The sequence below is a fragment of the Bubalus bubalis genome, chromosome 11 (assembly GCF_019923935.1).
Source record: "Bubalus bubalis isolate 160015118507 breed Murrah chromosome 11, NDDB_SH_1, whole genome shotgun sequence".
NCBI lineage: Eukaryota > Metazoa > Chordata > Mammalia > Artiodactyla > Bovidae > Bubalus > Bubalus bubalis.
In genome coordinates, this window is record NC_059167.1 from 100879659 (window position 1) to 100904513 (window position 24855).

The 24855-nt window shown below is 41.1% G+C and overlaps 1 protein-coding gene across 9 annotated transcripts in view; it reads right to left on the reverse strand.

Annotated features, from left to right (window-relative positions):
* Positions 1-24855, reverse strand: part of EPB41L4A (erythrocyte membrane protein band 4.1 like 4A) — a 282196-nt gene that overhangs the window by 15549 nt on the left and 241792 nt on the right. For 5 of the 9 annotated variants that reach the window (XM_045162143.1, XM_045162141.1, XM_045162146.1 and 2 more), the window contains 3 exons: positions 15370-15417; positions 14190-14267; positions 3179-3298 (listed from right to left, as the gene is read on the reverse strand). In XM_045162143.1, coding sequence (XP_045018078.1) covers positions 3179-3298; positions 14190-14267; positions 15370-15417 — 246 coding nt within the window. The remainder of the gene's footprint in view (positions 1-3178; positions 3299-14189; positions 14268-15369; positions 15418-24855) is intronic. The other 4 variants (XM_045162144.1, XM_045162140.1, XM_045162142.1 and 1 more) reach the window with 3 other exon arrangements.

Consider the following 24855-nt stretch of genomic DNA (forward strand, 5'->3'; position numbering starts at 1 on the left):
TTTCCATTTGAGCACCAACTTGGTTTTTCAAACCTAATGAAACAGAAACCTTAACACTTCCCACAGACACCAGACCATCTCTCTCCATCTCATGGATGAAGTACTGGAGAATTCCATGGACAGAGGTTACAGTCCATAGAGTCACAAAGAGTTGGACACAACTGAGTGACTTTCACTTTCCTATACCATGTAAAAAGTGAGCATGAACAAAGTATAATGGCTATATATAAGTACACACACACATATACACACAAAAGTTTGTGGGTAAAATGGACTTAGAGAAAGGAATATTACCAGAATAAAGGACATGTCACAATGATAAAAAGGTCAGTTTATCAGGTAGACCAAAAAAAAAAAAACAAAAAAACCTTTTTCCCCCACAAATATGTGTGTACCTAATGCCAGAGCTTCACACTAACCTGAGACAAGAACTGACAGAACTAAAGGGTAAAACAGAAAAATCCACCATTATTGGAAATTTTAACATCTCTCTCAATGACTGATTGAAAAGTAGACAAAGAAACCAGTAAAGTCACAGAGCATCCACACAGCACTCTCAGTTAACTAGATTCACCTGACATTTGTAGACTATACCCAACAACTGAGAATGACTCTCTTTCAAGTCCATCAGATCATTCATCGTTAAAGACTATATACTAGCTCTTAAGATAGATCTCAATAAATTTGAAATGACTGAAAGCTTACAGATCTTAACCAAAATACAAGTAAATTAGAAATTAATAGTAATTTGATATGTAGAAAATCTCCAAATACTTGGAAATTAAATAACACACTACTAAAAAAAAAAAAAGGTCAAAGAAATCACGGACTTCAGTGTCACCTTAAGAAGATAAAAAAAAGAGCAAATAAAAGACAAAATACATAGAAGAAAGGAATAAAGAGTAGAAATCAATGAGTGGTTAACAGACAAAGAAAATCAACAAAACCCAGAATTAGTTCTTTGAAAAACTAGAAAACACAATTAAGGAGAAAATTAAAAGAAGAAACAATTTACCCACATCAGGAATGAAAGAGGTAATATCACAACAGATGTTCAAAGGACACTAAAAGAATTATCATAAACAAATTTTTTGTTAAAAGATGACAACGTAGATAAAAGGAACAAATTCTTTTAAAAACACATACTACCAAAACCTATACATAACAAGTGGACACAATCTTAACAGCCCAGTATCTGTTAAAGAATTTCTGTTTGTACTTTAAGACTTATCACAAAGAAAGTTCACGAAAGGGTTGGTTTCCTGGGTAAGTTATATCAATATTTATGGAAAGAATACTGTGAATTTTATACTCTCAGAAAACAGAGAAAACAAGGGAAAGTTCCTAAACTATTTTAAATGACCAGCATGCTGCTGCTGCTGCTAAGTCGCTTCAGTCATGTCCGACTCTGTGCGACCCCAGAGACGGCAGCCCACCAGGCTCCCCCGTCCCTGGGATTCTCCAGGCAAGAACACTGGAGTGGGCTGCCATTTCCTTCTCCAGTGCATGAAAGTGAAACGTGAAAGTGAAGTCGCTCAGTCGTGTCCAACTCATAGCGACCCCATAGAGTGCAGCCTACCAGGCTCCTCCATTCATGGGATTTTCCAGGCAAGAGTACTGGAGTGGGGTGCCACGTACCCCTGTTTAAAAAAAAAAAAACTGACACAAATGCTACAAGAATTGTAAACCAGAATCTCTCATGAACATGTGGAAAAAAATCTTAACAAAATATTAAATAGAAAGCGGCAATATATGGAAAGGATAGTAGGTTTATTGGGCATTTAACCCAGGAATGCAAGGATGTATCACTCAAAGCTCAGTCAATGTGATTCCTTCACTGACAGAATAAAGAAAACCCATACCTGAGACACTATCTCTCCCTCCACGTGTAGGCAACACGAGACATCTAACTACCCAGGATCATAAAGGGATATATGTAGGTAGTCCCAGCTCACTTTTCATTTTAAAAATGTATGCTTTGGAGCTTCCCTGGGATGGTTCAGCTGTAAAGAATCCATCTGCCCATGCGGAAGACATGAGTTCGATCCCTGGTCCAGGAAGGTCCCGCATGCAGTAGAGCAATCAGGCCTGCGCACCACAACTCCCGGGCCTGTGCTCCAGGGTGCAGGAGCCACAAGCACGGAAGCCAGCATGCCCTGCAGGCCACGCTCCACAAGAAGAGACGCTACTGCAATGAGCAGCCAGCTGACTGCAACTGGAGTGTAGCCCCCACTCACCGCAGCCAGAGAAAAGCCTGCGCAGCAACAAAGACCCAGTACAGCCAAATAAACGATAAATTTTAAAAGTATGCATTTTTTAAAAAGGCATGATTGGGGGCCACTCTCACCTTTTAAAATGGGTCACATTCTCTCTATGGAATATGCCCATCTCCCGGGGCCTCTCACCCTCTGGGGTGGCCCATACTCAGTCTATGAAGTGCGTATCCATAGACAGAATACGTAAAGCTGCTTTCCCTCTTAGTTCTTGGAACACAGTCCCCTTGTCTGCCCACTTATATCTCTCGTAAGTGCCCTATATTAATAAATCTACTCCTTGCTCATCAAAAAAAGAAAGAGATGCTTTGGAGCAAGAGGTGGAAGTGGGGAGTCTAAATCTGGATGATGCGAATATTTGTTTTAAGTATAAACATTATCAGTTTAAAAGAAAATTGATCTGGGGGACTGGCAATCTCATCATCATGGGATAATTGAGCTCACACTTGGCATTGCCTAGCTGGGACGTAATGGATCACTCACTGACAACTGCTCACAAATGGTGATTTGATGGGAAGTTAGTCATAGCTAGTTCAACCGGGACCAAGGCTTCAGAGGAGAGAAGCAGCAGGTATTTCACCAACAGTCTGGCTCCAGAACAAAGGAGACTTCCTACTTACTCAGCTGAATATACACTTCTGTTTAAAAACAAAATAAAACATGATTTTGATAGCCTTATGTTTAAGACATTTTGCTTTGGCTGTGCTTCAACTTCTACCCCTTCAGACACAGTTGATGCGTGTCACAATAAAACAAAGTAAATATGACAAACAAATATAGGATAATCATGATAAACCTGAACCACTTTAGAAGACCTCAAAAGAGACAGCCCAATGCGCCCCAGAATCCACATGCTACCAAAACTTCTGAGCTTTTTAATTCAGGCATAAAGACGGAGCACATACGAGCGAGATCTGTGTCTGGATCGTCTATTGTTCGGGTCCGCCTGGTTTTTCTCCTTTTGTCTCCTTAATACAGCTTCCCACTGTGGCGCCGAATCAACCATATCATTCTCCTGCCGTATTCTGAAAAGAAACAACGTTTACCTAAAGTTAACACCCATACATGTGTTACCTTTATCAGTTCATCCTAAATGTGCTGTCAAAAAGTATCAAAGTTATCAAAAAGGTCAAAGGTGTCAAAGGTATCAAAAAGTTATTAAATAAGCTATTTAGAAGTTATTAAGAAATGAAATGCAGATGACACCACCCTTATGGCAGAAAGTGAAGAGGAATTAAAGAGCCTCTTGATTAAAGTAAGAGGGGAGAGTGAAGAAGTTGGCTTAAAGCTCAACATTCAGAAAACGAAGATCATGGCATCCGGTCCCGTCACTTCATGGCAAATAGATGGGGAAACAGTGGAAACAGTGACTGACTTTATTTTGGGGGGCTCCAAAATCACTGCAGATGGTGATTGCAGCCAAGAAATTAAAAGATGCTTACTCCTTGGAAGGAAAGTTATGACCAACATGCTACTGCTGCTGCTAAGTCACTTCAGTCGTGTCCGACTCTGTGTGACCCCACAGACGGCAGTCCACCAGGCTCCCCCGTCCCTGGGATTCTCCAGGCAAGAACACTGGAGTGGGTTGCCATTTCCTTCTCTGATGCATGAAAGTGAAAAGTGAAAGTGAAGTCGCTCAGTCGTGTCTGACTCTTAGCGACCCCATGGAAGGCAGCCCACCAGGCTCCTCCGTCCATGGGATTTTCCAGGCAAGAGTACTGGAATGGGGTGCCATTGCCTTCTCCATGACCAACCTAGACAGCATATTAAAAAGCAGAGACATTACTTTGTCAACAAAGGTCCATCTAGTCAAGGCTATGGTCTTTCCAGTGGTCACGTATGAAAGCTAGAAATTCAAACAGTTAAATATGGTGGCATAATGCCTCAGCAGTGGGGTAGGCACAGAACGTTCTGGTTACGCTGCTAGCATGTTTAAGAGAGAATGAGGGCTGAGCATTCAGTGTGGCCAGGGTCCTGGCAGGGAGAACAAAACAAGGGAAAGCGAAGCTGGGGGGAGAAGGGGCTGGGGGTACAGGCACTTGTCATGTGAGGTCAGGGGACAATATTATCAATCCTGTCAGTTTTCAAAAGATAATCTACAAATCTGGATCTTTTTTTAATGAACTCTTTAATTTTTTAAGTAATGGCAATCAATTATGAGTGTGAAGATACTGAATGGACCTAGCAAAAACCATCATGGACCACACCCAGTCTGCAGATACATCAAATCTTTCTAAAAACAAGGGTGAGGAGTTACAGGGGAGAGAGGGAAACAAGTATTAAATTAAAGCAAGTGCATACTTAATGTGTAAATAATGTCTAGAATGCACTGATGCTGTAAAGCCATGAGTATTTCTTGCAAAAATCAAACAACTGTTATCTGAATCTTTAACTCTGAATTTATGTAATTTCTTGAGGAAGCCGCTCCAGGGTGCTTCTTTCACACTGCTGCTCCCGGGACATGGGAGAGCAGCATGGCATCACACAGTAACCATCCCAGTGCTGGGACTGCATGAGCATGACTGTTTCAAAAGAGAAATGAAAAGAATAGACAAGTCTGGAATCATTTCTTTCACTGAACAGATGTCTTTTGGTTGCCCTCCTACAGCACTGTGGGATGGTTATCTGGATTTGCTTATAATGCAGATCAGTAGACAGTGACAAATATTCATCTCACTTAAACAGAGACAAAGGAAAGCAAATTAGAGTTTAAAAAAAAAAACTAAAAGTAGCTTAAAAGGAAAAAGCTATTTAAATCTCTATATTAAAGAGGAATTGTATTAAGTAAAAAATTATCTGTAACACACTTCAAGTCTTTGAACTGTATATATTTCCTCACTAAAGCTTTCATTTCTATTATTTGAATATTATTAACAGGATACAGTCATGGTATTTTTTGCAAATTCAAGAACATAGTTCCCTCTCTCATGGTATATCCAAAGGAAATTAAAATTGAACATATGTGGTTATGAATTTGAACATTAGAAATAGCTAAAGAAAAATATGAGAAGATATATGAATATTAGACATAGCTAAAGAAAAATATGAGAAGATATACGATTCAAAGTCATATGATTATTAATAATTATTTGAAACACTGTTATTTTTTATATTTTGACTACATATACAAACACATATGTATATGGATTTTCACAGCCAAAACCTACACCTCCGAGCCATTCGCCGTATCACATGACAGACAGGGACCAACCAGACCTGCTGGGAGAGAACTGTCCTGTACACCACCAGGACTGAGGAGCCCAAAGTTAAGAAGAGGTGGTCAGTGGGAAGGTGTCAGGCTGGCAAGGAGATAGCTCCCTTCTCACAGGAACCCACACCTTGCGTTGCCCAGGGATAGACATAAAACCAGGTCTGTGCAGCTCCCAAGCCTGGAGTATTCTAGATGCAGCTTCCATTCTGAACTAAATCACTGTATAGTTCACGGACAGGACTAAATTTCACTAATTTTGTTTTTATCAGTTAAGTCAGAACCTTTAAATATTTTTGAGGGGTCAGGTGTACCAGCAAGGGTGAAACCCGACTGAGGCAAACATACTTTTGCGAGAAGAACATTCCCTAGACATTTCAAAGGAAGCACAAGGAGTATATGCTCCTTCTTCTGTTGTGGACTTTAGCTAGCTACCTTCATGCTGAGGCTTTTCTCTGGTAACAGAAATGAAAACTCCTACTTCCAGTACCTTACTAGTAATAAGAACCATATCAGAAAGAATTTCAGACCGTGGCCTGTACCTTTAACTTCTATTTTCCTAATCAAATAGTTGAAAGTGAGGGCAATGAAACCCTGTCAGTTAATATCCTTGGGACCCACATGTTCCAGAGACAGATGCCCTCTACCGGTGATGCAGCTTCATAAATATTCTAACAAGGTGCATTAAAAATGTAAGGCTCATTGCAGAGTCACAACAGAAGCACATTTTCCTGAGTAATGGGTGGTGTGGCTGCCTTAGTCTGTAATGAAGTTTGAAATTACACCCTTACAAAAGGCCTCTGGTTAATGGTACCTCATTACAAGAGTGAAAGTGTCATTTCTTCCATCACTGACCTGCTCCAGAAAATACAGATGCTACTTGAAAAGGAAAAATCTTACCCTTAAAGGCAAGAATACTGTAATACTCAGTCCTTAGAAGGCAGACGTTAACTGTTTTGTTTATGCATAAGTAACTAAAGAAATCTTTACATATACAACACATATCCTGTAACGGTTCTATCTTGTGAGTCTCATTTCTCCTGAGACGTGGGATACACAGAGTATTGGGTTTTACTTCTTTCCTGATAGATTTTAATTTTAATGCAGGAATTTAAATTATGAAGAATAAAAACACTGTAAGCATTATATTGATACACGGCCTTTTGAAAAGTCAAAATGTTTTATATTTTGACTTTTTACAGTCATGAAAGTGTTAAGGAGGGAAAGAGTCCGTTGCATTTTTTACTGGGAATATATTCATTTTCAAATGTTATATTTAAAGTTGAACCTCAAAAATGCTAAACATTTCTTTCCTGTATCCACTAAGGCAATAACTCTACATATCATATTTTGTCTATTTCCTCAGTACAACTAAGAAGACTTAACAGCTAGACTAAGAAGCCTAACCATAAGAAGGCTTTTTTTTTTTAATTCTCCATCATTTTATTTATGTTTTTTTGGCTACGCCACATAGCATGTGGGATCTTAGTTCCACAACAGGGATGGAACCCACAGCTCCTGCAGTGGGAGTGCAGAGTCTCAACCACTGGACCACCAAGGAAGTCTTGGCTTTTGTGTTTCAGTTAATGTATAAGGAAGAGAGTGGCTCTAGATTGGAGCATTTTCCAGTAATATTTCAGAATAAGAGAGTTCTGATATACTTGCTTCATATCTCACCAAACTTGAACACCCTACTTTTCCAGGCTATCCACGCAATTTAGATTTTAACTGCATTTGACACTTAATTAAAGTTCGTAAAAGATTGTGAAGATGAAATGCCATATAATCATTTGATAACAATAATGAAGATAATGGCTATTCTTAGTCTCTTCTTTCCATCTTCCCAGTTATAGTTCTGCTTCTTCTGCAAAATTCTTCATGTTACCAAATGAAGTCTTATATAAATCTTTGTGGATTTTACTTGGTCCTCTACCTTTACCAGGAAAGTTTCCTTCCTAACAGGACATTCCTTTAGACCAGTTCTTAATTCATTTCTCCTTCACTGAGATAAAAGGCCACGTTTAATACAAACCTGAGCAATCTTACAGAGCAAATGTAGAATGACGCTTTGGATGATAAGGAGCAATCCCGTTGCTCCTGAGTTCAGCCTAGTTCCAGCTCTGTTGTTATCTGACTCAGAGATCCCTGGGCAAAACATTTAACCTTCTTTGGTAAGTCTGTTTATTCATCTACTGAATTACTGTGAAGTTCCTTTCCAGATTTAAAACTCTATGTTCTTCTCTTTGTGCTTCATTTACAAGGCAGCCAGACTCTTTGAAACAAACCTCCACTCTTCAGCTACAGCACAACTCTCCAGACAATTGCTTCATATGGCCACTCCATCGCTACAGTAACTCTGCAGTTCCCAACCGATTGTGGATTTCTGCTTCTCAACAACAGCTCTCATTCTGGGATCACCTGCTATAAACCAACCTTCTTTTTTTTTCAGTAGTTTTTATTCCCTAGGGAAATTTATATCAGTTCCAGGCATCTGTCGACATACTCCCTGAAGACCAGCAAGCAAAAAATTCATTTGCTTTTCCCATCTTCCCCCACCGTCAATAAATTAATCTTATTTGCTCTTAAAGGTACTTCAATCTCTTCCACTTATACCTTATGCTCTCCCTCCTAAAATGGGCTACCTGCAGCATAATTTCCTCTCTCCCACTCTGCTTCTGTTTTCATAATCGTTCAACCTGCCTCGAGTTTAGTCCTCTGAGAACATTTCTCTGTTGCTGTAGCTTTGTGCTTCCACAGTCGTCTCTATCAATTTGGATTATGCTCTGGAATTCCTAAATTATCCATTATCAAATGTTTAAATCTTAATACAACTTAATAAAGTAGAAATCAGAACGCTGTGCCATGCGTGGAGCAGAGTGAACATCACTTCCAGTGGCTCTGAACAGACGACCCACTCCAGACCCGCAATTTGTACCTGGTTTGCAGCCCAGACATTTCTGTCAGGGACAGGAACCAGGCAGGAGGGCATGCTTGCGAGGAAACAGTTATCTATTTTCAGGCCATGTGGAATAAACACCCTTGGGTTTAACTTTGCCATCAACCAAAACACATTCTTCCCTTAAGACACAGGGACAGTAATGTTTTGTTTTGTTTTATGATTCTAACAACAACAGAACCCTACCAAGGCCGTGATCTAGATTTGCCTGCCTCAGCCGTATCGTCCCTGTTAGCTGCAGTGCCACAGAGGATGGTTTCTTACTTTTCTCAGAAAAATAATATAAAAGACTTTGTGGAATGCATTTAAAATACTTCAAACCATCTTAATCCATTATTCAGATACAGGTTCTAAGAGACACCTAAAAAGCAGGAGGAAACTCTAACATTTGTGGCAGGATAAACTCACATGTTAGAAACACTAGTCTCTTTGTTGTTAAAGGGAGCTGCCCGCACTCTGTAGATACAATGGGGACTTCAGGTAACACTGAGCAGCACTGAACATTCTCATCAGTCGAATGCAGGGCTCTTTCTGCTTTTCAAAGCACATCCGTTATCTCAGATCTTCACAAACCTCATGAGGTAGGCCGGGCAGGTATGATCCCATTTAGCATGTAAGAAAATTAAAACTCAGAGGGTAAAGGAACCAGCTTCTAGGCACAGAGCTCTTCAAAGCAGGGACAGATTCATAATGCACGGTCCCTCATTCTTTGTTCTGTGCTCTATTTCACCCACACCCATGCACACATGTGCATACATATCGCCTCATGTACATAATTCATGTGATTATGATGCAAACGGCTCAGAATGAAATTTGGGAAAGGTCCAAATGGTCCCCTGTTGCCAATTTATTCTAGTCCTGTTCTTACCCCCAGCTTCTCTCATTTTTCTTACTCTTTTAATTTTCGCCAGGCTCCAGAGTTACTTCCACATTTATGCTTATGCAAAAAACACCAGACTGGTTCTCTGCCTCACTGCCCCCTACCTCCTCCAAATCTCCCACTTCAAATCCTAAAAGCCTAGCAACACATCAAAGCTAATGACTGAGTAATCCACAGATCCCAGTGAATACCTAAAGGAGAGCTGATTTTCATCAACAGCACAAAGGATATTTTGCAGACCAGTTCCTTTGAATGTGAAGGATATTTTATTAAGCTCAAGGTATTTTCAGGGAAAGCTGGCTTATGAAAGGCTTCACCGCGATAGATCTACTTCTTAGGTCCTCCTCCAACATACTCTGTGGGCAAGTCCCAAGAACGGCCCAGGGGTTCAAATCCACAAAGAGGAGCCAACTGACACTTCTGATTTTACGTGCAAGATTCAAAATTCTAACTAGTGAAAACTAATGCAATCTAATACTCACAAAGATCATTAATTTAATGCTTCTCTGCACTTGGTAGGTTTCTAATTTGATTAATTTAATTGAACCAATTTGTTCACAAATCGGTATAGAAAAGTAAGTGATCTCAAAAGAAATTTGCAGCCTTTTAGATTTCAACCCTACCAGTGAACTAAGATATCAACTCCATTTCCCAATATCAATCTATCTTTCACTATTTAGATCATAATGACCACTTTATAACTTTTTAGAGATCAGATACCCTCTTAAGAATCTGATTAAATCTACAGACTCTTATCACCAGAAAATTGTATGCTTGGAAACAGAGAATTTTACATAAAATTGCTTGAGATTATGATACCCCTAAAACCTGCCCATCAATCAAAGGATAAAAAAGCCTGGTCTGAAAATACAAATGTGTAGATAGGGAAATGGAGGACAAAGTTAAAAGAAAAGTGGAAAAGGCTAGAAAGAGGGTGTAGGAGAGGTCAGGACAGCCAAAGAAGAGGCAGTGACACCAAAATTAGATATCCAGCTCTGTCCACCACAGTGCTATCACCTCTTATAGCTCAGTTAGTCTTTGCAGTAACTCAAGAAAACAGATCAGGCAGTACACACACCATTTTAAGGATGACAAAGCTAAGTTTAAATTGATTAAATGAGGTGCCCAAGGTCAAACAGCAGCAGCAGGACATGGCAGAACCAAAACCCTGACCCACTCCCTTAGGGTTTTATCTTTGCTTTTTTTTGACATTTTATCACTGGTTCCTAAACAAAGACAGATGTCAAAGAGGACAGGAAAGAAAGAGTGAGAAAGAAGCTAAGAAAAGAAAAGAAAAGAATAGGGGGGACCTGGTGAGGGAAAATAATGTGATAGAGTAAAAAACGGAGAGAAGAGAAGAGAGATGAAGACAAAGGTGTACAAAGGTGTACAAAGGTAGAGACACCACCAGGCTTCCCTGGTGGCTCAGACGGTAAAGCATCTGCCTACAATGCGGGAGACCCGGGTTCAATCTCTGGGTCGGGAAGATTACCTGGAGAAGGAAATGGTGACCCACTCCAGTACTCGTGCCTGGAAAATCCCATGGATGGAGGAGCCTGGTAGGCTACAATCCATGAGGTTGCAAAGAGAGGGACACAGAGTTGCAAAGATGACTTCACTCACTAGAGACACTGAGGGTAAAATAAGGACTCTGTCATCTTAGATGTTATAACAAGAAACTGCTCCAACTTCCAGCTAATTATACAGAGGAAAAAAAACTACTTTCTCAAACCTCAAAATCTGGAAAACTGTAGGTACCCATGTAGATTATGAAAACAGTAAAGAGACAACTAAAGTGAAAGAGGATTAAGAAATACATAAACAATTTCCCAAACAAAGGAGGCTTAAGTCTCTGCTGTTGGAAATTCTGTGGAATGATACCCTGCAGTTATTCCTCACCCATCTGGCCTCACTAACTCTCGACCCAAAGCTAACAGAGGAGGTTGCTTATCTACAGTCATATTTTTATAAAATTGAATCTAAACAACATCCTTGTTTCTAATACTAGCCTTCCAGGGTCAGTGTGGATTATGATTTTTTTCCATGTTTGTTCAAAGCCACAACCACTGCTTTGAATAAAGCTGATTTGTAACACTGTCTTGTTAACTTGTGCTTCTCTTCATGCAAAATGAGAGATACTGAAACTGTTATCTATGGGAGCAGCAAAGCAGCTTGAACTCCAACAGGTAGACACTGAAAAAACAGTATTGACACAGGATTGTCTTAAACTTAATATGAGAGACCTTCCTTATGTTAAAAAAGCAAACAAAGAAACGAACAACAACAACAAAAATTGCAACAGCAAGAAGCAGTGGCAGAGGAAATACCATCCTGAAGATCACACACAGTCTCCAGAACGTCTCTCTGGAGAGAGTCTCTCCAGAGCTCCATTGGACATATCATGGGCTTCAAAACAGTGCTTGAAAAGCTAATGTGCACAGTCTTTGTCCTTCTGCCCCAGGCTATAGTTCCCATGGGGAGATAGGTAAATGGGTGTCTCGGTACAGGCTCTGACTTCCAAAGTGAGAAAGTATCCGGAGCTGAATTTAGAGACCTTGCTGGCAGGAAGCAGAAAATCAGCATGTTCAAGACTCACTTTGCCTCATTCTAGGGTTACCATAGTCCTTTAATAAAAGCACAAAGGACGCTGGTAAGAGCTTGGCTGGGTCACCCTGCCAATGGAAATAAGGAAAGGCAACTGAGTTTGAAGAGATTCATTCTCTTCCCAAAGTTGAAAGTCAGTTTGGGACTTTCATTACAGACACAAGACATGTTGGGACCATTAGCAGGGCCACAGTATAAATATTCAGACCCACGTATCCCAAGGTAGAGTGAGTGGGTTCTGGCATGATTTTAAAGGCTGATAATGGGGTGGAGTGGGCAGGGCAGCTCTGCGTCACGGGTACGTGGCCCCGGGCAGAGTCCTGCGCGGCACCGCCCACACGCTGTGCCTCCACCAGGAGTCTCAGCCATGGGATTAGCACTGCAAGACCTGCTCCTTCCTTCGCCCACTTTCTGCTATGCCTCTGAGAGCCAGACTCCAGACCCCATCTTCTACAGACACAGCCACCCTGTGTAAGCCCAGGGCAGTATCTCCACAGGTAAAAGAAATTATTTTTGCAAGTCTTTGTGTCAGTGTGCATTGAAAGCAATTTCTCATTAATAGCCTTATAAAGTACTTTAGCATTTAAACATTCAGAACCACCATCATTCTAAAATATACTATTTATACAGTACAAAAAAGCCAATCTGAAAAATTGTTGATGAAACTAGGGTAGAGGCAGAAAACACCTATTAGGAATATTAAAGCCAATGCTTCTAGATCAGTAATGAGCTATTTAGGAATTTGCTGGCAACCTTTGAATAGTGTTTCATTTTAACAGCAAATGTCAAGTTAGCACTTCTGGCTCAAAAAGACAGTGTTTTTAAATAGGCTGGCTCTGAGAAGTTGAGAATAGCGCACCAGGCCCTGGTCCATAGAGTCACAAAGAGAGGGGCTAAAGCAACCTAGCATGCACAAACTCAGAATACACCAAGCAAAACAGAAATATATTTGTCAAGACACTGGCTTGATAAGTAGGTCCACAGAGATGGGGGAGGTGTTTTTCCGTTTGTTTTGTGTTGTCTGTGCAGACATACTGGATTTTAGAGTGGGAAGAGCGTACCTGAGGGAAAGCTACCGTCCACACTTAGGCTTTTATAGATGAAGAAATTGGGATCATTTCCTTGAGAAAACTGTGCTAACACATTGAGATCTCACCTCTATCAAGAAGGCTTGACACAGAAAGTTTTCCTAAGAGAGTGGTCCACTCTCACAGTGCTGTCTGGGCGGTTATGACATAGGTGCTGCAGTTAGAGAGGGAGGCCAGTTCAGCACATGCCACGCACAAGGGCTCTGAGCACGAAACAAGGACCCTGGAGAGCATCTCATGCAACTTCCTCAGCAGGAGACAACCCAGAAGAAGCAACCACGCCAGAGTCTACGTCAGGTGGGGACGGGCCTCCCTACCGGGGCACCAGTGACGTCTGGGGCCCGGTGTTCCCGCTGTGGAGTGCTGCCTTGAGCACTGTCGGACGTCCAGCAGCATCCCTAGTCAGTAGCAAGCCCCAGCCGTGACAGCCAAAAGTGTCCCAAGACACTGCCAGGGAAGAGAGGGAAAACAAAACTGTCCCCAGCTGAGAACCACTGGATTAGAAACTGGCATAACCGATAACTATATCCCTCAGCTCCCCAACCTGGTGTTCTTTCATCACGGATTACTTGTTTTCAAATAAATATTTCAGAATTAGGAAGAACTGATTAAATCAATGCATTGCCATCACTAATATTGATTACATGTCAAATCATGTTACTAACAAGCTCTTAAGACTAAGTCCTAAAAATATGAATTAATTGCATTTACCCATCTAATTGCGTGTGCCTGGCACAAGTATAAACACATTTGCATTAAATATACATAAGACTAAAAGTATGCAACTATGAGTGTCTTGGTTTTTAGTTGGGCAAAGAATAACGATGTCATGTTAAAAGACACTTCAGGGAGAAATCTCTCTACAAATGATAAAATTTCTTACCACTCTTAGGCAAATTCACTACATGTTGTACCTAAATATAGATCATTGCTTTTTATTTTTTTTAATTAACAAGAAGGGACATCACTGTCAAACTGTTTAATCATCTTATTATAAAGATAAGAAACTCAGTTCGAAGAGCTGAGGTTTCCTAAAATAGTACTTCAGAATCATTCCAGATTTCTTCTTAAATACAGCTGAGAAAAATCAGGTGTAAAAATTCATAGGACACACAGCTTCTACAATCAGTGGTAGTCGCTGATTTCAGAGTTCCTGTTAACTACCATAGTCCAACATTACCTGTTTCTCTTTTTCCGGTGCTCTCGGTTAGAATTTTCGGATTCACTACCACTGCTTGTGTTACAGCGTGAGCGTGACCTGAAAAGAAAATAAGAGGAAAAAAACTATATTTATGACAAATGAAAAACATCAGAAAGGTTCTTGTAGGTTCTTTAGAATTAATTTTGCAATAAAACTACCAATTCAAACATAAGTAGTTGTCATAGCCCTCTCCCAAGCAGTTCCTCAATTCAGCTAGCTATCTGAATGTCTATAGAAATGTGGAAGCAGACTAAAGTAAATGTCACCATGCTCCTAGAAAGGACCACAGAATCAAGAGCTTTCGACAGAACTCTGGTGTGGAAAAGCTATAAGTCCCTGGGGTGGACTAAATATGGACTCAAAGTCCTGTCAAACCCCTACCCCCACGAAGAGAGGGAGAGTTTATTTCCACTCCCCTTGAATTTGTGCTGGTCCTACGAGTGATTTTTCCAACAGAAGGAGGTAGAAGGGATACTCTGCCAGTTCTAGGACTATCTCTTAACAGGGCTGGTAGCTTCTGCTTCTTCCCAGCCACCTAGGTTAACCAAGTGCAGAGATCACGGACAGAGTGAGTTCCCAGGCGGACAGCCATTCTGCCAGGGACCAGTTAAACTAGCTAACAAACTGCTGTTCAATCAATAGAATCATATAAGATATATATGGTTGTTGTTATATTCAACCACCCAGTTCCAGATGGTTTTACTGTAGCAAGAGATAAGCGAGGGACTTCCCTGACAGCCCAGTGGTTAAGACTCCACACGTCCATTGCAGGGGGCATGGGTTCGATCCCTGGTCAGGGAACTAAGATCCCAAATGCCACGGTGTGGTGTGGCCAAAAAGAAAAACAGAAAGAAAGAGACTAGAAAAGAAAAAAAGAAAAAGAGAGATAATGGAGATAGCTCCTCTAAGACAAAAAGGAGTAGGGTTAAAAAAAAAAAGAGAGAGAGAGAGAGAAACTCCTAAAGATGTTAAGGAATGGAAGACTGAGAACCAGCTGCAGCCAAAATTGTTATTTCAAAGTTTAAAAAATTATAATATCCTTAAAGCAGTCACTAATAAAACCAAACATTTCCCACACTCTTGCCTCAGGTCTGAGCTGTGCTGACCTGCTAAGCCCTTTCCCTCTCCCTTGACCCTCCTTCCATTTTGGCTTTTTTACCTCCTCCTTTGCTTTAGATCTGAATCTTCACCACTGTTATGGGCTTTCCTATGGGGGGGCGGGGGAGGAAAGAATAATAATTCATTCAGGAGAATAGAAAATTATCAACTGGCTAAGGAAAGCATACCAGAATGAGTTTTACTTCAGTTAATGCACATTACACAGTCATCCATTCACGTCAGTCACCAAACACGAGTCACACATACATGCCCAACTCTACAACAGATCCCAGAAACGATATCAACTGGCCTCAAGAAGCCAACAGGCTAGCAGGGGCTACAAACAGTCCATAAGTAATTATGCACAATTATCTGTGTCTGTAATTATCTATTAAGTAATTAACAGATATAACAGTAATTATCTGTTAAGTTCCATTCATCCAATAACAGAGTTCAATTGTAGTGCCCAGATCTGCAACTGAAACAGAGCACTAACCTGATTAGGCGCACCAAATCCAACCTGCCTCACTTGCTTTTAGTTGATTTTAAACTAACCACTCCCTAGCTTCCTTATGGATAACACCTCTGATGTATGGGTCACTATAGTAATGGTTGCTTAAACTGTTTTTCAGGAATGTGGAGTTAGTTCTTACCCAGTTCAAACTGGTTGAAACCACTGATCATTCAACTGGCCATGCATGAGTGTCAGACGGATGATCTTTTGATGCTAGAGGGCCAAAACCCCTACCCTCAGAACACACTAACTCTGCCATCTTCTGAACAGTTGCCATGAAGAACCATGAAGCTTGACCACTCTTGCAGAAACCACCGATTACCTCCCTTTTCTTACCTCAATCACCTCTCCCCACGCCTCATACACTCTGCCTGTTTATCCTATAAACATCCCTAAGTCTGACCTTCAGGGAGACAAGTTTTGGATTTGTTCTCCCATCAACTTGTTTGGCTATCTTGTGAATTAACGATTTCTCTGCTGCAAACCTTGGTGTCTCAATGTCTGGCTTGCTGCAAGTTAGGCAAACAAACCCAATTCCGTAACACAATCCACCAAGCCAAGTTCTGCTATAATCTGATGTCAGCTCTCACCTGAATGCCCTTTCCAACATCCCAGCCTCCACGGCCCTTGTCATCTTCCCTAAGGACCTCTTTACTGCAACTCAGCAACCCCATCAGGGTCACACTTTGGACTTTATTATCTGTAACCACCTGCAAAAACCTTGTTCTCTAACCTGAATCTCCTCTCCTTCCTGAATACCACTTCCTATTTACCTTCAAACAGCTTCAGTGGGGCATCCTGTTAAATGTGTGAGTTCTGTAATCCTGAATGTGAATCCCGTACCATCTGATGATAAGTAGTGTGATTTAAACATAAGACTTCTCTACTGAGCCTCAGTTTGAATAGTACTTCCCACACAGGGTTGTTATGAGGATAAAATGAATTAATATATTTAAAATGCACACAGTAGGACCTGGCCCACTCTAAGCACTTAATAAATGTTGACTATTACCATTGCTGCTTGTTCAATGACTTCCATCTACTTTCCTTTGACCTCAGTAGTACTGTCTGTCTATCAACCTTGCAACTTTCTGTCAGCTAACTTTTATTTCCTCCCTGACTCAGTTTGGATTTTCATCATCACAATAACATGTATGCCAGTACTTGAAACCCTCTGATTGTGTTTTTTGTTCAGTCTCTATGACAAAACTCCAGAGGTGGGTGAATCCAACTCTTCAGGTTCTTTGGGCCAGCCCTCAAAAGCTGGCAAGCAGTGCTAGATGAGGTCACATAAAAGGGCGTGTTAACTACACTACAAATCCATGTGCATAATCTCAGATCTACAACATGGCCCAGCGATCCTACTACCTTTCTCTGATCCAAGAACTCTCAGTTTCTTCAAAGAGCTTTCAAACTCCTTTTGCCTTGCAGCCCTCTGACTCACTGTACCACTGCTGCAGCAAAGGACTTTGTGTTCTCCTTCCAAAGCAAAAAGGAGCCAGCCACTGGATGGGAACTCTTTCCTTTTCCTGTTACCCAAAATAAAACTCACCCACATCACCCTCTCTTTTACGGAAGTGTCCTTACAATTAGGGTCAATCCGCTCGCCTGTGCTGTGCAGATCCCATCGCCTTTTACCTCCTCGGTGATTGTCATTAACCACCTCTTGTCTCTCACATATATTCACCTTGTCCTCAGAGCCAAGTTTCTTTACCAGCCTTTCACATTCTCAAGTCTCTCCTGTTCAAACATACACACACCTACTTTGACTCCACATCTCCCACGACTTTCTGCCCAGTCTCGCTCCTCTCCTGCAAAGCCATACTTCTTGAGCGAGGTCTCTTTCTTGCTTTTGGGCTCCATGTCTTTCTCTTTTGTTATATGTACCTTTCTGATCTAGCCAGGGCAGACATGACTCTTTTAATGCCACATTCACAACTTTCATTTTCCCACTTTCCCAACATAATTATATCAAATATATCAAACAACATTACATTGATAGAATTGTTAATTGTAAACAATTACGTAACTATTGTTCACAGATGACTGATCTAAACAGTGTTTTAGGAACACAATTTCTTGTATAGGTTTAAATTTTTCTTAGAGATGATAACTGGCTAGTTTTCTACTTAAGTTGCTTGCTTAGTTTTCCTCGTGCTTCTGCTGCTAAGTCACTTCAGTCGTGTCCGACTCTGTGCGACCCCATAGACGGCAGCCCACCAGGCTCCCCCGTCCCTGGGATTCTCCAGGCAAGAGTACTGGAGTGGGGTGCCATTGCCTTCTCCGAGTTTTCCTCGTACTTCTCACTAATACTTTATGCCATCTCTGAGACAGCTGCACAACTCCTCCTGAGATAGATAAATACACAGATAGCAAGTTCCATGTAAATCCCTTCTGGAGCACTCTGCCCTCCTACTCACATTGGACAGTTTGCTGCCTAGCACTGTTGCATAGATGTCCCTTCACCCTGACCACGGAATTTCTTTTGCACCTTTGATGAAGTCCATAGTCTTAGGTCTGATGGCCTCTTGTCATGGCAGCTATATATTCATATATATATACACACACACGCATATATATATACTCATATTTAAGTCACTTCAGCCATGTCTGACTCTTTGCAACACTATGTACTGTAGCCCGCCAGGCTCCTCTGTCCATGGGATTCTCTAGGCAAGAATACCGAAGTGGGTCACCATGCCCTCCTCCAGGGGACCTTCCTGACCTAGGGACTGAACCCATGTCTCTTATGTCTCTTGCATTGGCAGGTGAGTTCTTTATCACTAGCACCACCTGGGAGACCCATACACACTATATATCAGTTCAGTCCAGTAGCTCAGTCGTGTCCAACTCTTTGCAACCACATGAACTACAGCACACCAGGCCTCCCTGTGCATCACCAACTCCCAGAGTTTATTCAAACTCATCTCCATTGGTTCAGTGATGCCATCCAACCATCTCATCCTCTATCATCCCCTTCTCCTCCTGCCTTCAATCTTTCCCAGCATCAGGGTCTTTTCAAATGAGTCAGCTCTTCGCATCAAGTAGCCAAAGTATTGGAGTTTCAGCTGCAGCATAAGTCCTTCCAATGAACAGCCAGGACTCATCTCCTTTAGGATGGACTGGTTGGATCTCCTTACAGTCCAAGGGACTCTCAAGAATCTTTTCCAACATCACAGTTCAAAATCATCAATTCTTTGGTGTTAAGCTTTCTTTATAATCCAACTCTCACATCCATACATGACTACTAGAAAAACCATAGCCTTGGCTAGACGGACCTTTGTTGGCAAAGTAATGTCTCTGCTTTTTAATATGCTGTCTAGGTTGGTCATAACTTTTCTTCCAAGGAGTAAGTGTCTTTTAATTTCATGGCTGCAAAAAAAAAAAAAAAAAAAAATTCATGGCTGCAGTCACCATTCTGCAGTGATTTTGGAGCTCAAAAAAATAAAGTCTCTCACTGTTTCCACTGTTTCCCCATATATTTGCCACTAAGTGATGGGACCAGATGCCATCATCTTAGTTTTCTGAATGTTGAGCTTTAAGCCAATTTTTTCACTCTCCTCTTTCACTTTCATCAAGAGGCACTTTAGTTTTTCTTCGCTTTCTGCCATAAAGGTGGTGTCTTCTGTGTATCTGAGGTTATTGATATTTCTCCCGGCAATCTTGATTCCAGCTTGTGCTTCCTCCAGCCCAGCGTTTCTCATGATGTACTCTGCATAGAGGTTAAATAACTAGGGTGACAATACTCACCCTTGATGTACTCCTTTCCTGATTTGGAACCAGTCTGTTGTTCCACATTCAGTTCTAACTGTTGCTTCCTGACCTGCATACAGATTTCTCAAGAGGCAGGTCAGAATACCAGGTGGTCTGGTATTCCCATCTCTTGAAGAATTTTCCACAGTTTATTGTGATCCACACAGTCAAAGGCTTTGGCATAGTCAATAAAGTAGAAGTAGATGTTTTTCTGGAACTCTCTTGCTTTTTCAATGATCCAGCGGATGTTGGTAATTTGATCTCTTGTTCCTCTGCCTTTTCTAAAACCAGTTTGAACACCTGGAAGTCATGGTTCACGTATTGTTGAAGTCTGGCTTGGAGAATTTTAAGCATTACTTTACTAGCATGTGAGATGAGTACAATTGTGCAGTAGTTTGAGCTATGTATATACATATATATGTGTATATGCATGTATATACACTAAATATACAAAATACATTATATATATGCACACATATATGTATATATATTTTTGAGAATGAAATTTCTGACAATGTCTTCTTTACACACATATAATCTGGTTTATCTTGGCATAGAATCCTAAATTGAAATTAACTTTCCTTCAGCATTTGGAGGCAATGCCTCATTATCTTCTTTCCCTGCTTTTGCTGTGAAGCAGTCTAAGTCCATGATATTTATTTGTCATGATCTGTGTTTTTTTCCTTTCACATTTTCCTCCCTGATGCCAATTTTTTAAAATTCTCTCTTGGCCTATAATGTTTTAATGATCTTGGTACAGATCTTACTTTTCAATACACTATGCCAAATGCTCAGTGCGTTCTGTCTATCTATAAAGTTAAACCATTCCAATCTGGGGTATTTTCTTATATTATTTATTTCATAGTTTCCTTACCTGTAATTTTTTGTTTTTTTTCCCCCTCAGAAATTTCATTAGTCAAATGACTGATATTCAGGTTTGATCATAATAATCCTTATTTCCATGGATTTGTTTTGGTTCTACTTTGGGGAAGATTTCCTTATCTTCCAATTTAATTATTTAAAATTATACCCCACAAATTTAAAATCTAAAAACTCTTATTCACTCTTTCAATACCACAGTTTTCACTTTTCTAAAGGTAATAAGTATATATTTTTTAGAAAATTTTGTTTCTTATACTGTCTCTATTTCCTGTGAGTTCCCCCCGCACATACTCCTAAGTCTTGGCTCAGTCTCTGTCTTTCCAAAGAGAAGCTATCCCCAAATTCTGGGTGATTATGGTTCTTTTCATATTTTAGACACTGAAAAGACTGGAACCCTCTGGATGGTGCAGTGCATGGTAACAGACAGCCTCACTGCACTGCAGAGCTAATATGGGAAGTCTCGTCATTTCACTGGACAATCTTTTGAAAGTTCCTATCTGTAGACCTTTTCCCTAGTATCTATCCATATTTTATAGGGAGAGTCTCTACTCTCATGCCTCGGAAATAGAAGCCTGGATTCTAGCATTCTGGGAATGAGGACTTCAGTTCAGTTCAGTCATGCAGTAGCATCTGACTCTTTGCGATCCCATGGATTGTAGCACACCAGGCTTCCCTATCCACCTCACCAACTCCTGGAGCCTGCTCAAACTCATGTCCATCGAGTCGGTGATGCCATCCAACCATCTCATCCTCTGTCATCCCCTTCTCCTCCTGCCTTCAATCTTTCCCAGCATCAGGGCCTTTTCCAATCAGTCAGTTCTTCCTATTAGGTGGCCAACATATTGGAGTTTCAGCTTCAGCATCAGTACTTCTAATGAACATTCAGGACTGATTTCCTTTAGGATGGACTGGTTTGATCTCCTTGAATTCCAAGGGACTCTCAAGACTCTTCTTCAACACCACAGTTCAAAAGCATCAATTCTTTGGCACTCAGCTTTCTTTATAGTCCAACTCTCACATCCATACATGACTACTGGAAAAGCCATAGCTTTGACTAGATGGATCTTTGTTGGCAAAGTAATGTCTCTGCTTTTTAATATGCTATCTAGGTTGGTCATAGCCTTTCCTCCAAGGAGCAAGCATCTTTTAATTTCATGGTTGCAGTCACCATCTGCACTGATTTTGGAGCCCAAGAAAATAAAGTCTGTCACTGTTTCCATTGTTTCCCCATCTATTTGCCATGGAGTGATGGGACTGGATGCCATGATCTTAGTTTTCTGAATGTTGAGCTTTAAGCCAACTTTTTCACTCTCCTCTTTCTTTCATCAAGAGGCTCTTTAATTCCTCTTCACTTTCTGCCATAAAGGTGGTGTCATCTGTGTATCTGAGGTTACTGATATTTCTCCCAGCAATCTTGATTCCAGATTGTGCTTCATCCAGCATCTCGCAAGATGTACTCTGCATAGAAATTAAATAAGCAGGGTGATAATACACAGCCTTGAAGTACTCCTTTCCCAATTTCACACCAGTATGTTGTTCCATGATTTTTCATATAGATATAATATCTCTGTCTCTTTTACAAGTTAATCCTCTTCAACTAAGGCAAATAAATGCTGAAGTTTTTCACAGCTCTGTTATTGGCTTGTCTTTGCAGTCTATCTACAGTATCTAGACAACCTCAACTCTATTTCATATTTCAACTAACATCTGTAAGAAATCTATATTTCAGTCCAGATAGCCATCTAGCTCCTGACTTATATCAAACAATCCATGTAAATCCCTCACTTGGACTTCTCAATGGTACAACAAATTCAACTTATCAACAAACAAACTCAGTTTTCCTTTTTAAGCCTGTGATATCCAGGTGATTCTTATTTCAGTGCATCACACCTCCATCCATGAAATTATACAAGTCTGGCTTTCATCCTGACACCTGTCACTCCTTCGCCCCTCATTTTTATCCTTCTCATCCCACACTTTTACCTCTTAAAGGGTTTTAAAACCATCCACTTCCTCCTATCTCCACATCGCCACCTTGGCACAAGTTCCCATCCTCTTTCTCTAGGACCTGTGTGCTGTCTGGCCTACGTCCACCACCACCTCTCCCCCAGAGGCAGTAAGGACCATCTTCACCCAGTACAAATGCAACTGTGTTATCACCCCCTTAGAAAAACTACCGGAATAATGACTGAAATCCTCAACAAAGGCCAGGTGTCTTGTGAGGTCTGACTTCTCTTTCTCTCTTCCTTTCTCTCTTTCCCTCCGGGCTCGTCTCTAACACATTTCTGTCCTCTCAGTGCTTGACGACACTGACCTTTCAGCCTTTCTATGAATACTCCCGATCTCCATTCCATCCCAAGGCCCCTACAGGGACTGTCTCTAGTGCTGGTTAACACATGCCTTGCATAGAGATGCCCTCAATAAGCATTTCTGAGTGTGAAAATGGACTGGGGTAAAAATAAACTTGTACTGCCCAGGAAGTATAGTAGCTTTTCTGTTCTAAAACAGGACTGCTTAAACAAGCAGGCTTCAGGATCTCCGTGAATGTTGAAAAATTCTATGAAAATTTATGTAGTGGTGATTTAGTCACTAAATTATGTCCGATTCTTGTGATCCCATGGACTGTAGCCTGCAGGCTCCTCTGTCCATGGGATTCTCCAGGCAAGAATACTGGAGTAGTTTGCCATTTCCTTCTCTAGGGGATCTTCCCGACCCAGTAATCGAACCCAGGTCTCCTGCATTGCAGGCAGATTCTTTAGCAATTGAGCTGCAAAGGAAAATTTATACATGTATTTAATTAAGTACCTCCCCCACCGCCCAGCCCCCGGAATGAATCCAACATTTCATCAGTCTCTCAGAGAGTTTCATCATCCCAAAAGGTTAAGGACCAGGGTTCTAGGCTCCACCAGAATTTGATAGATTTATCCATTTAATGACAGACAACTAGCAAAACAGGAAATTTTGACATGTTTTGCAAAACATGTTATTCTGGCCATGCATTGCAAAGTAGAATTTTCCATGATTAAATTTAAGTCCATGATATGCCTCCATGCTGATGACAAGTCTCAGTTTTAAATGTCAGAATCGATTCAGCCATGCAGGGACTTGTGCTCAAGAGCAAGGTAAATGCATGTGAAGATAAAACAAGACTCAGAAGGACAGGGACAATTACAGGGTATTCAGAGTGGAAAGAAACAAAGAATGAGCTCCAGCTCTTGAGGCCAACAGTCAGCAATGTCTAGTCTCCTCAAAACACACATGCCCAATAAGAGACCTTTCAAGTACCACACAGAACCAGACAGAGGCCCTGATGCTCAGACAAAAAGATTCGCTACTCTATAAAATCAAAACTGTCTTTCCCCTGGATGGTACCCATGAGAGGATCCTGTGTCCTCTCACCACAATTACGTCTCTGTGTTGCACAGGAAGCCAGCAGAAACTGTATTCAATATGAACATTATTAAGTCTGGACTTGGGAATGTGTGTGCTCCCAACTATTTCAAGCAATTAGTTTAGGAAAAAAAATTTCTATACATTTTGATATGTAATGTAAAAACTTGATAAATTCACTTCTAAACATTAAAATCCAAATGACCATCTGCTCAGTGTGTGTATTTATTTAGGGAATGGTGAAAAAATACACTAATAATTTAGAGTGAGAACCTATAAAAACCTATCTATTAACAACAATCATACCATCACAGATTCTTAGAAGATTTAGTAGTCCCCACTCCCCAGAGCTCCTCAATACACATGTACAAAGAAATGCACTTTATAGTGTTTCCCAGTGATGTTGACTTATTTTTTAAGTGTTCTCCAAGTTGAACCAATTGTTGGAAGAGAAAGGAGAGCAGAAAATCTATTCCCCTGCCTGTTTTAAATGATGACTCATTATCCCTGCCTTTTTCAGACATACAGACGTGGACCCAAATTCTGGATGTGTGCAAGGAATAGTTACTCTTTCCTCCTCAAGCCTGTTTTCTCATCTATAAAAGGGAGATAATAATGCTGGGCCAGGTATTTCTCCATTGGTACTCAGTCCCATCCAGACCTAGCTGCAGTCTCTCATGTACTGCCAAGACGAGAGACCTGAAAATTACACCTTCCTAGGCTTCTTCACCACTTAGGTGCTCAGGTGAGACTTGAAGGCAGGAGAAAAAAGGAGGCGATTTTGCTTCCGGCAGCACCTGCAGCACTTGCTGTTGCATCCCCCAAAGGTGCGGATTCCACAGCCTTAGACGTGGAGGTACCTTCTCCAGCAGCTGCGGCAGGAGTCATTCCTACAGTGGTGGCGGCCCCAGCGGGGTCAGCGCCAAGCACAGGCTCCCGGGGGCCAGCTCGAAGGCAGAAGCAGCTTTGAATCTTTGGGTGACTTCCCCATCTCTCCCGCTACTCCTG